Consider the following 13,458-nt stretch of genomic DNA (forward strand, 5'->3'; position numbering starts at 1 on the left):
TCCCAGGACAGGGGTGTCAGGGAAGGGAGGCCTAAGGAATGGGGATCCCATACTAGAGTTCCCAGGAGAATGTGGGTCCCACGCTTGGGGAGTGGCTGGGTGGGTACATGGGCTGCAGCTCATTCACCAGGTACCTCAGATTTTGGGATGACCTCAGGGTCAGGTCAGCATCCCTCAGGGTCCTTGTTGCTTGGAGGGTTCACCAGAGGGATTCCTGGGGGCTCTGGGGGGCTGCAAGGCTCTGCCTCCCACCCTTCACGACACTTTTTCCTCTCTTTATTTTTAATTTATCCATATTTTTCTCACTTTCATACACACCCCATTTCCGCCCCCCCCCCTCCCCCCCCCCAACAAGTTCCCGGTTTCCTGATCCCAGGGAGCACTTGAGCAGGTACAAGTTTTAGGGAACAATGATGAGGAGGAAAAAGAGGGTGAGAGGGGTGCTGGGAGTAGTGGGAGGGCTTTAGGGGATGGAGGTGTCTGGCTTTGCCCCCTGTTGGGGGTTGGTTCCTTTTTCCCTTTTTTCGCTCAGGGCCTGTTGAGTACACCCTAGCATGGATGGGGGGTGGGCAGGTAAAGCAAGGGGGGGAGCTGCACTTGCTTTTGTGCTCACTTACTCACCTGGCTTGGAGAAGGGTCGCTGAAAAAACCCTGCTCTGCCACGCTGACGCTGGAAGCTGCCTTTCCTCAGCTGGGGGACCCTGCAACCCCCTGCCCAGGATGACCTCCCACCTCCACCTCCACACATCCATTTAGAGCACCAGGACCGACACTGCCTCCGAGATCCTTGAGCAGCGTCTCTCCTCCGCCCTTCCCATGCAGGACACAGCCACCATCACCCCCAGCGCCCCTGCAGCCAGGTGGGACCACTGAACCTCCCCCTGCACCCTGCTCACCAGGAGCCGGCTGGTGCTGCCTGACAGATAGGACTGTAACTGCACCACAGGGGAAAGGTGCCCACAACCAAAAGAACTGTTACTGGGTTCCTGTTCCATTTTGTTGTCAATTTCCGAGCTGCTGTTGTTTTGTTTGCCTTGATACATATATATATATATATATGATCATATATATATATATACCAGTAAAGAACTGTTATTCCTAATTCCCTATTCCTGTTATTCCTAATTCCTAATATCTTTGCCTGAGAGCCCCTAAATTTCAAAATTACAATAATTTGGAGGTAGAGGGTTTACATTCTCCATTTCAAAGAGAAGCTCCTGCCTTTATTGGCAGACACCTGTCATCCAAACCAGGACAGATTTTGGCACCCAGATGGTGGGACCTGAGGCCATTGAGAGGAGATGGAAAAGGAATAACAGTTCTTAAGTCACCTAAGGTTTTGTGTTAGGTGGCACCATGTTGTCCAGCTTAATCTGGCTTGGGCTCCATGCGGCCACAGATATCTCTCTCCCATTTGCAAGCCCTTATTTGAACTTGGATCCCTCACAAAAATTACTGTTGCTATTATCCAATTCATTTGGTGGCTTGATCATGTGAGGAACTCATGGGGTTTTTACTTCCTCTGGAACATAGCCACATGGATCCAGAGGTTTTGCATTCTAACTGTGTGGTTTTGGGATTACTTCAATAATGGTACTTACTGTGAAGAAGTGACAGCAGGGGAAATTTTCTCCCAACACATCACACAGTTTTTTGAGTCCACCCTACCAGATTTCAAGGAGTTCTGATCTGCTCTAAATGCTAATGATATCATACAGTTGCTGGCGCTGCTGATAGGCCTGTTCTATTTAGCATTCAAAGATAAGGGGGAATTGACTGGGATAATCACCCTGATACCTACCCCAGAAAATAGGGATGCTGCCCCAGAGCCAGACCCTGCCCCACAGCCCACCGCAGAAAAGAACCACCCAGATTGGGTGGGGTTTCTAGTGAAGGAGATAGGCAGATGCTGAAGGAGTACCTTTCCCCAGCTGGTGAGAAACCCTCCCCCTGCCCTAAAGAGGGAGAGTCTGATGGTGCTGCAGTGGAACCCACAAACGTTCCATCTGTCCAGGTTCCAGCTGGATCACAGGCGCAGTCACAGCCAGCAGCAGTTGTCCCTGTGGAAACTAGAAAGCCTAAGACGAAAACAAGCCACCTAGATAATGAGGATCAGCAAGGAGGGCCCTCAAAACCAGCAAGGAAGCCAGACATTGAAATCATTATCAAGTCCCTGTTGTACGAAAGTCTCTGTAATCTGCAGAAAGACGTTGTATGACAGAGCCGTGAGGCTTTTAAAACTTGGTTACTTTGGGTATTGGACCTTATGGGAACAGGTGTACAACTGGATGGTACTGAGGCAAGGAATTTGGGATCCTTGACCCAGGACTCAGGTGTGGATCAGGTATTTGTAAGGGAGCCAGGCCCCCTTCCCGTCTGGGAACAGCTTTTAATGAGTGTGAGAGAGAGGTTTATCCACAAAGAGAGAATGCAGGAGCACCACCATAGAATGCATTGGAAGACCCTTGAGGAAGGGATCCAGCAGCTGAGAGAAGCGAAAGTATTGGAGGTACTCTTTGGGAGGGATGGAAAGCAAGACCACAGCCACCCCAGTGCTGAAGTTGCCGGTGAGGGCGCTGCTGGAGGGGGACACGGTGACACTGCGCTGCCGGCTCAGGGAGAAGGAATCGGTCCCTATAGTGCGTTTCCATGGCAGAGGGGAGAAGGATCAGTCGTGGCACTTCCTGGGGACAGAGCTTTCCCTGTCTGCCCTGCAACTGCACCACAGTGGCTGCTACTGCTGCACGGTCTGGGGGAGCACCGGGCCGTCACTGCGGGATGAGTTGGTCCTGGTGACAGTGCACGGTGAGCACCTCCACACCTCACACCTCAGCACCCCCACAGCCGCTTCACAGTGGACTCAGAGTCACGTCCCCCCCCGCCACTTCTCATTCCCGGAGCTCTTCCTGGTGCCGGTACTGGAGGGTTCCCCCGAGCTCCCCGAGGGGTCCCCCCTCAATCTAAACTGACTCAGCACTCCCAGCTCCCTGCGGCCCCCAGCCCCCCTCCTGTACAGCTTCTACCGGGACGGGCAGTTGGTGGGGGGTCCGCAGGGGTCCCCGCAGCTCCTGTTGCCCGCCGTGGGGGTCTCCCACTCGGGGAATTACAGCTGCGAGGTGCGCTCCGAGGGGGGGGGGGCCGTGTGGAAGAGCAGCACCCGGCTCGGCGTCACGGTGCGCAGTGAGTGCGGGGATGGGCACGGGGAGCCCCCACAGCCCTCCCAGGTCTCCTCAGCCCTTCCTGGGTGCACCTCTCCCTCTCTGATGTCCCTCCATTGTCCATAGGTCCCACCATGCCTGTCTGGTCCCGAAAATCTTCCCTTTCCTGATGTCCCTCTCTGAATCTCTCATTCTCCCCTAGAGTCCCTTCCAACTCTTTCCAAGCCTTGCCCACATCTCTGGCTCCCCTTCTTCCTCACTGGGACCACCCCACCTCTTTCTCATTCTCCCCTTTCCTGATTCCTTCATAGCTTCTTCCCTAGCGGATGCCAGAACCTCCCTCTGACCTCAGCCCTGTCTGTGTCCCCGCAGTGCCCGTGGCCAATGCCACCATCACCCCCGGTCCCCCGGCACTCCAGGTGCTCCCAGATGACCCCGTGACCCTGCGCTGCTCGGTGCAGGTGGGCTCAGCCCCTGTCACCTGTCAGCAATCCCTCCACAACAACCAAGGGCCTTCCCCACCCCTCTCCCACTATCAGCATTGGTTCCCCATTCCACATCCAAGTGCTCCCAGAACCCTTAGACACACCCCCATTTCATCTACACAGTTCTCCCAGTGCCCCCAAGGTTTTCCTATTTCCCTTCCTAGTGCTTCTCCATTGCTTCCAGTGCATCCAAGCTGTTCCTATTCTCTCTCCCAGTACCCCTGTACTCCCAGTGCCTCTGCAATGCCCCTCTCAGCACTCCCAGTACACCCACGGCTCCTCACCTCTCCTCCCAGTGCCCAGGGAACACAAGACTCGTTGCCCTCTTATTGGCATCCAATGCAGCTTTTTCGTTCAAGTGGCAGGGATGTTGTTTCTTTTTTCAGCTTTATCAGGCTTTAGAAATGGGATGCTCTAATTTTGGGCTGCCACTACAGACCAGTGTTCTGGATTCCCTTCTGCCCTGTCTCAAACCCCTCCTGTGACGTGTCCCCCAAATGATGATGTCACAAAGGCCCTGGAGGGGTATTGGAGCCTCACCCTTTTCCAGGGCAGTGGGGATCAGGCCATGGCACAGGGTGGGGTGTCAGAAATAAGAACAATTTGATGTCTCGAGATATTTTGGAACGCCTGACTGTGGCTGGGCTGGGTCAGGCCTTGCTTTTTGTGACACAGGGTGCCCTGTGTCAGTCAGTCTGTCAGCCAGACTGGGGACAGTGTGATGCTCTGCCAAACCCAGCTCCTGAGTGGCTAAGGAACCAGGAGTCCCAACTTGAGACAGGGCCCTGGAAGGCCCCAGTGCTTCAAAAGCAGAACATGTGGTGGCCAAGTGTCTGACTCGGTCTTCTCTTGGAGTGTCTGCCTCATTCATGCTGAAACCTAGAAGCTGGAAAGAGTCTTGGTTTAAAAGAGAAACGTCTGCCAAGGAAAGCATGAAGATACCTGGAATGGAAAGAGGATCAGTCACTGTAATTGTTATAACTGCGAAAATTATGGGTCTTCCAGACAAAAATGTAAGAAAAGGAATAACAGTTCATTGCTAGGAAATTTATAGAACAGAACAAACAGTAAGACAAGAACAGAAATTTCCAACCTGCACAGGGCTTTGTTCATCTTTGGTGCAGTTATGGCCACGGCCAGCAGGGGGCTCTGCAGGGAGCACTCCCGGCCAGCAGGGGGCGCCCCGGTGCCAGCTCCAACCCCTCAGGGGCCATGGCGGCCTCGGGCGGGAGGGACGAGGCCAAATCGCTCCTTTGGCAAACTCACGCTTTGCACCAATCGGTCCCGGCACCAGCACCGGCAGCGCCCGGGCACAAGAGACGAAGGCAGCAGCTTGGATCCTGGTGCCCGGTGGCAGCGTAGCAGTGTCCCGGCCCAGGCACACACCCTGCGCAACACCCGCGACCGCTCTCCCTGATGGGAACGCAAGGAAGGCAGCACCGAACCCCAGGCAGGTCTCAGGCCCACAGCAGCACCTCTCGTGCTTTCCACCACAATTCCTGAAAACCCTCAGCCTCTCACTGCCTTTTCCTCCTTCAGCCCCGGCACATCAGCTCTGGGAATGTTGAATTCCCCTGGGATGTTGAGGAAAGCAGGTGCTCCTTGCTGACACTGCCAGGGCTCCTCACGGGCTCCACAGCACGTTTGGAGCTGCTGCTCTTCCTGGGCCACTGCTGGTCCCGACACAGCAGCTGCAGGAGGCAGAGGAGGAAGAGGGAAGGGGGAGAGGAGGAGGAGCAGGAGCAGAGTTAGAGCCTCAAAGGCTCTACAGCTGCAGCTGGAGCACAGGGACAGCGTGGGCTGGGTGCAGTGCCTTGGGAGGGCAAAATGGGGTGAAATTGGAGCTGGTTGGGCCAATGCCCCTGTTCTGCTCTGGGTGCTGCAGAACTTAAAGAGCTCTTGCAATCAGGGCCAGGGTTCCTGAAGTTCAGCTGTGCTGCTAAACCATCCCTATGTACAAACACAAGGCTCTGCTGCCTCTGCTGCCTCTGCTGTGGCTTTGGGGCTACTGTGGCAAATTTGGGCATATTTTTGGGCTCAGGTGCCTCCAGTTCTGCCCTCAAGAAGGTTTTTTGTCTGCCAGGAAGGTTTTGTGGAGTTTCTCACCTTGGCCACTGCACAGGGATGGGCATTGGCCAGCCCTGCTCTGGCCAGCCCCAGGTGGTAGCCAGGACCTGAGGCTCCCCCCGCCCCCTTGGCTTTGATTCTCGCAGCTTTTGAGCTGCTGCAAAGGTGAGAATTCTTTCTGTGGGGGAAAAGGCCTGGCTGTGGTTTGCTCAGCCCTGCAAGTAGCACAAAGCCCAGTGTGAGCCCAAGCAGTAGCTCTGTGAGGGCCTTTGATGGTTTTCAGAGCAGGGCTGGCTGGAAACCCCTCTGCAGGGGAAGCTGTGAGGGAACCAGTCCGGAAATGCAGCAATTGATCATTTGGTGCCTGTCCCCAAGGCACTGAGAGAGCCCCAGAGCTGCTGCAAATCCCACAAGGATCAGCTCAACAACCTGACAGGGACTCTCCTTCGTCCAAGCTGCTGTTCTGGGTTGGTGTTATGTCTGCTCCTCTCCCGCCCCCACACCTTGCTGTCTGCATGGAGCTGCCGCCGGTGCCCTTTTCTTCCCCCCCTGGGGGGGTGGTGCCCCGGGGGTCTGGGCTGCTTGGCTTGCCCTGCTGCCCCGGCTGCTGCTGCTGCTGCTGCTTGCTGCTACCCCAGCCGCTGCTTCTGCCCCGCTGCTTTTGCCCTATTGCTTCTGCCCGCTGCTGCTGCTGCTGCTGCCCCGGCTCTGCCCTGGCTGCTGCTGCCTTCCCCTCCCCCCTTCTCTCCTTCAGCTCCAAGATCTGTACCGGCTCTGGACGGGACCTGAGCATCAGAGACTGCCTCCGGAGCCTGCCCAAGAAGCTTCTCGCCCTTCCCAGCAGCGACCGTCTCTCACTTTGGTGAAAACAGTTCTTTTGTCATCTGGGATTGTACTTTCCTGTTGCTGGGAAGTGTTTTTTTCTTGTGTTTGTTAATAAACAAGTTTTTTCCACTTTTCCCCCCGAGTAAAATTCTCTCCGAGCCCAGTGGGGGGAAGGAATTGTGAGGGGGGTTTATTTTGGGGGGCTCCTTTGGAGGCTTTCCCCCAGTTTTGTCCTAAACTTGGACAGCAGGCAGAGCTGAACACACAAAAACTATTCCTCCCAGGTTAATTCAAAAGCTGTGTTTTATGTCCAATAAGAGGCAGAAGGATCCTGTGCCCCCTGGCAATGGGGGTGGAAAGGGGAGCCCCTGGAGGTACTGGGAGCACTGGAATGGGGAGCTCTGGGCAGCCCCATGTGGGGACTCTTCATTTGTGGCCACCTCTGGGCAGCCATGGGAACCGAGGGATCATGGGGCAGGGATCTCTAGTTCCCCCAGTGCCCCCAGTGGCCCGAGTGTCACAGCACATTCCCGTAGATGTCCCTGCATTCCCGCGGTCGCCCATGGGCTGCTGGCAGCTCAGCGTAGGTCACCTGGGGATCCTGGAGTGTGGTGGCACGGGGGGACGCTGTGAGGGACACTGGCTGTGGCATCTGGGCAGGGGACACTCATAGGTGACGTGTCCCTCTGTGTGTGTCCCAGCCCGGACTCACCCCCCGTCTGCTTGGTGCTCACGACGTGGGTGTACAGCACCTCCCCCTCCTCTGGGGGGGCCGGGGGCTCCATGGGGGCCCTGAGGGAATAAAGGGGATGTGTGGGAGGGAATGGGAAACCTTGGGGTTTGGGGTCAAAGGCCAGAGTGTGGTTTGAGCTCCCCATTCACCTTTCCTGTTGCTTCCTGTCAGCTGCAAAGGGAAGAGGGGAGGGGTAACTGTGGGGTCCACAGGGCCCTGACCCCTCTAAGGAATCCTCAAACCCCACTGCACCCTCAATTTCCCCCAGCACCCCTGAGCATCCTTGGGGGCCCTCCGAACCACTGAACCACCCCAGTGCTCTGCATCCCCTCTGCTGCCAGAATCTCAAGCCTGGAAGAAAGGCTCAACCTCCAAATTCTTCCCAGGACCACTGAAGGAACCCCCCAAAAAAGGCCTTCCAACACCCCCACAAAACCTTTAGTACCCTGGGAAAGACTCTGAGCTCAAGTCACAGGCTGTGGGTGCTGCCTCATCACCCCCACATTTTGGTGGTCCCCCAGCCCTCCAGGGCCCCCATTGTCCCCATTGTCACCCACCCATGTTGTTCCACCGGTGCCAGCCCACAGCTCCACCCACGAGCAGGACCAGGAAGAGGAGGGACCCGCCAAGGCCTGAGGCCACTGCTGGGGACAGAAGGGACACATCAGGGTCACCTGTCACTGCAGGGCTCCTGCAATCCCAGTGACCCCGTGTGACCCCACCTGTGATCCAGTGGTGTCCAGTGGTTCTCTGTGGTGTCACCTCCAGGGCCAGCTCTGGGCTGAGTGCCCGGAACACGCGGTGCCCGTCCTGTCCCAGCTGGTTGGTGGCCACGCACTGGTAGGTGTCCGAATGTCCCACATTGACAGCCCCACGCTCCAGGAGGGGACCCTGGGCCACCTCGTGCCCATTGTGCAGCCAGGTGAAGGTGACAGGGGCTGAGCCCACCTGCACCGAGCAGCGCAGGGTCACGGGGTCACCTGGGCACACCTGGAGTGCCGGGGGACCAGGGGTGATGGTGGCATTGGCCACGGGCACTGCGGGGACACAGACAGGGCTGGCACCTGATGAGGGGGGGATAGGAATGCTGTGGGTGGGGTCACCTTCACTCTGGGGGTCCCACTCACCCAAGACGGTGACATTCAGGGGGACACTCTCGGCCACACTGTCCCCATTGCGACCCGGCACTGGTAGTGGCCGCTGTCATTGTCCCCAACGTGCTGCAGCTCCAGGTCAGGTCCTGTGCTTAGCGGTGTCCCCGAGCCCCCCCGGTGCCAGGAGAAGGACAGGAGACCTGTCCCCATGGCCACCGTGCAGCTCAGCACCGGGCGGTCCCCAACTGCCACCTGTCCCCCGGGGGGCTGCACCGACAGGGACACCCCCGAGGGCGGGACCCCTGCGGGGGGACACAGGAGGGTTGAGGACATGGGAGAAGTGGGGGACACCAGGGAGCAGTGAGAGACTCACGGATGGTGAGGATAAGAGATGGGTGGGGCATCTCAGTGAGGTAGAAAGGGGCGCAGTGGGGAGGAGGCTTGGAAAGGGATGGAAGGGAACCCAGAGAAGGATGGGACATGCAGAGAGGGGAAACAAGGAGAGGGTTGAAGCGAACCACAGGGAAGATTTTGCGGACCCAGTCAGGGATGGCGGGGCCATGGACAATTGAGGTACATCAGAGAGGGAGAGGTGCATCCAGGGAGAACTGTGGGGACCTGGTGGGGGATGCAGGAAGCAGCGAGGGTGATGAGAGGACCCAGGGAGAGAGCTGGGAAGGCAGGGCAGCACAGAGAGGGTTGAGCAGGGATGGGAGACCTGGGAGGGCTGTGGGGGCTCCCCGTGCCCATCCCCGCACTCACTGCGCACCGTGACGCCGAGCCGGGCGCTGCTCTTCCGCACGGCCCCCCCCTCGGAGCGCACCTCGCAGCTGTAATTCCCCAAGTGGGAGACCCCCACGGCGGGCAGCAGAAGCTGCGGGGACCCCTGCGGGCCCCCCACCAACTGCCCGTCCCGGTAGAAGCTGTACAGGAGTGGGGCTGGGGGCCGCAGAGGGCTGGGGGTGCTGAGGCAGCTGAGATTGAGGGGGGACCCCTCGGGGAGCTCGGGGGAACCTTTCAGCAGCAAGACAGGCTTGAGCTCTGGGAAGGAGATGGGGGTGGCGACTGAAACTCTGAGTCCACTGAGAAGTGGCTTTGGGGGTGTCAGGATCTTGGGGTTCAGGCGTGGGAGTGCTCACCGTGCACTGTTGTCGGAGAAAGTGAGAGTGCGGACACCAGATGGTTATCAGCAAAACTCCGATTTATTGATAAAACAGTTCTGCTTTTATACACTTCTTAATTAGCTTCATACATATTACAAAAGCAAAGCTCATTATTGGTTATCTTCATCTTGCCTAAGTTAGTTTTGCAATATTCTGTTTTTAACTGCTTCTATATTTCTGTGGTTTACTGTTATATGTCTGCGGTTTTTAGTTCTGTTTTAGTTCTGTTTTTTCTTGCTGCGATAACCATTGTCACCACAACCCCCTTCTCACAAGGACCTTTGTCCTTGGGCTAGCCTTTGCTCTACTTAGACCATCTGCAGTAACTCTGCTTGACTATGTCCTCTCTCAGCTAACCAAGTTTGAACAATACTCTCCACACACTGTCACTGTCACCGGTGCTGACAATTTTGCTCCTGTTCCCACCAAGCCCCCGCAGCTGTAGCAGCCGCTGTTGTGCAGCTGCAGAGGGGACAGGGACATCTGGGTGCCTCTGAGGGACCCTCTGAGCTCCTTCTCATCCTTGTAAAATCGCACCCTGGTGACAGGGTTGTCTGGCCAGGCCCGGCAGCGCAGTGTCACCGTGTCCCCCTCCAGCAGCGCCCATGCTGGCACCTGCAGCACCAGCGGCTCTGTGGGACAGGAGGGTCCCGTCACACTGAGGAGCCCGAGACAGGTCCAGAGTGGGTGCCCAAGGCACCGGGGACGTCTGGGTGGAGTGTCCACTGGCCGGGAGGATCCCAGGGACACCAGGAGCAGTCCCATGGCACAGCTGTCCCTGTGAGCAGGGGACAGGCACTAGGCACACGAGGGATGTGCGTGTATCCAGGGAGTGGAGCTCACCCAGACCTATTATGGAGCCACCCTGAGCATTTCAGATCCCTCCTCACCATCTGACACCTTCACGGTGGGGCTGAGCCCACTGCTGGGTCTATGACACGTGTAGGTTCCACTCTTGGTGACAGTGAAGCTGTCGGGTCCCTCCTGCCACCAGCGCCGCCTGTCCTTCTACCAGGTGGTGGCACCGGTGGTCCCTGAGCCCTGGCAGGTCAGTGTCACCCGGTCCCACAGTACTGCTGGCGTCAAGGGGGGCTCCACCAGGAGCTGGGTGCTCTGGGCACCTGTGGATGACAGGGGACACCAGCCTGCCAGGGCCACCACGGGGCTGGGGACAGCAGGGCAGGGACATGGCATCCCCCGAGGACTCACCAGCGAGGCCGAGGGTCTGGGCTGGAAGGGAGAAGGGACAGGGCTGGGTGGGGGTGGCCCTGCAGGGACAGCAGCACCCGGGGGACCTGGTGTGGTGTCTGTCCCCAAACTGTGCCCACAGGAACACTGGTGCAGCACGGAGGATTTGAGGACAGGGACACCTCGGTTACCCTGAGCTGAGACAGGAACAGGTGACACTGTGGACACCCCATGCATGCACAGGTCACCTCCCCCAGCCCTACACCACCTGTCCCCATGGCCACATCCCCATGGCCCTGTGCCCGTGATCCCATTCCCATGGCATCTGTCCCCATGGCTCATGTGCATGGGACGTGGCCCTTCTCCCTGACCCTGCATCCCTGTCTCCCTGTCCCTGTCCCCACAGCTGCCCCAGCCCCAAGGTTCCTTTTGCCACATCCTTGTCCCCACATCTCGATACCCCTGTTCCCATCCCCACATCCCAGTTCCCCTGTTCCTCTCCCCCTGTTCCTGTCCCCACGGCCACACCACAACTCTGGTCACACTGGGCTCCATGCCCATGCCCTGGCTCTGCTGGCCTTGGGGACCTCATGAGACCCCACAGCCCCCTGTGTCCCCTCCCCACTGCTCTCTGCCTCACCAGGGCCCATCCCCGTATTGTCAGGCCCGTGCCCGGGGCACTCACCCCACAGGAGCAGCGCCACCTTCCCGGCCATCCCGGTGTCCCCGGCCATGGGCACTGGCTGTCACTCGCTGCTGTGGCCACCTGTCCCCTGGCTGGCGGCTCTTCGGATGAAGGAACAGGAAGCCAGCTCAGCTCTCATCCTCATGTGTAGGTGGCTCTTGGTGGGGGCAGGGTGTGGACAGGATGGGGGCAGGGTGGGGACCTTGTGGGCCATGGGGGTGATGGTGGGACATGGTGAGGACAGGATGTTGCTGGAATTTGGAGGCTGAGGTGTTGTAGAGCTACGGTTGGGTATCCAGGCTATGTGGGTCCCAGGCTTGGGGGTACAGGGGGAAATGCGGGAATGGGGGGTCTGGGGGAAGAAGCTGCCCATGGGATGGGATCAAGGCAATGGTGGTGCCAAGCAATGGGAGAGCTGGGGTGGGGGTCCCCAGGGAGGAGAGACCAAGGAAAAGGGGGTGTCATGGTTGGGTTCCCATGGGAATGGGTTTACCATGGTTTGTTTCCCAGGGGGTCACAGGGATGGGCAGTGGCTGGGTGGCACAGGGGTCACAGCTCCTTCACGGGGTGTCTCAGATTTTGGGCTGACTCAGAGCCCAGCACAGCCCCCACAGGGTGCTCATGGCCAGGGGGGCACCCCAGGCTTGTCCTGGGAGGTTCTGGCTCTCTGCCCCACACACCCCTGGACTTTTCCCCTCCCCTCATTTCCTGGCTCACACATCCCAGGGAACACCTGAGCAGGTCATGGCTGAGGGATCCCAGGAGGGGGGAAAACGGGTCTGAGGGGTGCAGGCAGTGGTTGGGGGGCTGTAGGGGATGGGGCTCTCTGGCCGTGCTTCACCAAGATTTTTGTTTTCTCTTTCCTGCAGCAGAAGGAAGAGACCGTTTATGCTGAGGCCAGGACGTGGATTCTGTCCTGGGAGCACATCCAGAGGGGTCCTGCCCTGAGGGAAAAGGGCTCCTCTGGGCTGTTGGCATCCGTGTTTAACCAGGGGTGTTGTTCCAGGGGGCTCCTTGTTCTGGGGGTGCCATGTCCTTGGGGATTCCTGTCCCAGAGGTGGCACATCCTGGGCACCTCTGTCCTGGGGGGCCCTGAGCCTTCCTCCTGTCCCCAGTGGGGCCCTGGCATCTCTGGGGTGCCCAGACTTAAGGTGATGCCTGTTATGACCTTGCCCTGATGATGGGAAATCCCAGGTACATTTGGTTCCACAGCAATCTGTGGAAATGCCCGTATATCCCTCAGGCTCTGATTCCCTGGTAAATGCACTGCACCCTGCCCTGAATTCCCCTGTCTGGGCACTCCCTGCTCCTGCTGTGACACGCCTGTGCTCCAGAGCCTCGTGTGGAGCCCCTGCTCCATATTTCCACACTTTTCACTCTCTGCTGGTGTCCACATCCAGAACCCAGACATTCTTTCTGGGAGGTTCCAGAGGGCTGCAGGTTTTGTTCAAGGAGGAGGGTCCAGGTCAGGTTGTTGAGCAGATCCTTGTGGGATTTGCAGCAGTTCTGGGGCTCTCTCTGTCCTTTGGGGACAGGCACCAAATGATCAATTGCTGCATTTCCGGACTGGTTCCCTCACAGCTTCCCCTGCAGAGGGGTTTCCAGCCAGCCCTGCTCTGAAAGCCATCAAAGGCCCTCACAGAGCCACTGCTTGGGCTCACACTGGGTTTTGTGCTTCTTGCAGGGCTGAGCAAACCACAGCCAGGCCTTTTCCCCCACAGAAAGAATTCTCACCTTTGCAGCAGCTCGAAAGCTGCAAGAATCAAAGCCAAGGGGGCGGGGGGAGCCTCAGGTCCTGGCTGCCACCTGGGGCTGGCCAGAGCAGGGCTGGCCAGTGCCCATCCCTGTGCACTGGGGCTGGGCCATGGCTGGGCCCCACACTTGGATGGCCACTGGCTTCAAGGAGCAGGAGTTTGGGAGCTCCCTCCTGAAATGAATGGGCCAGGAGACCTGCCTTTTTATAAGGCCTTTATTAGACATCAGCACTGGATGGGAAACCTGAACAGCTGCGCACACCACTGCTGCTTCCAAATGGCAACACGGAGGAGTGGGAATACAGC

The 13,458-nt window shown here is 58.1% G+C and overlaps 1 protein-coding gene across 1 annotated transcript; it reads right to left on the reverse strand.

Moving 5' to 3' along the window:
• Positions 1 to 7,386: 7,386 nt before the first annotated feature.
• LOC130259086 (Fc receptor-like protein 3) lies at positions 7,387 to 11,447 on the reverse strand. Its single transcript, XM_056503082.1, is given in 10 exon segments — positions 7,387 to 7,912; positions 7,991 to 8,305; positions 8,396 to 8,446; positions 8,449 to 8,664; positions 9,125 to 9,403; positions 9,840 to 9,842; positions 9,906 to 10,157; positions 10,416 to 10,638; positions 10,735 to 10,755; positions 11,418 to 11,447. Coding segments are annotated over 10 exon segments (1,485 nt in total). The 3' UTR covers positions 7,387 to 7,817.
• Positions 11,448 to 13,458: the final 2,011 nt, after the last annotated feature.

This window comes from Oenanthe melanoleuca, chromosome 1 (genome assembly GCF_029582105.1).
Source record: "Oenanthe melanoleuca isolate GR-GAL-2019-014 chromosome 1, OMel1.0, whole genome shotgun sequence".
Classification (NCBI taxonomy): Eukaryota; Metazoa; Chordata; class Aves; order Passeriformes; family Muscicapidae; genus Oenanthe; species Oenanthe melanoleuca.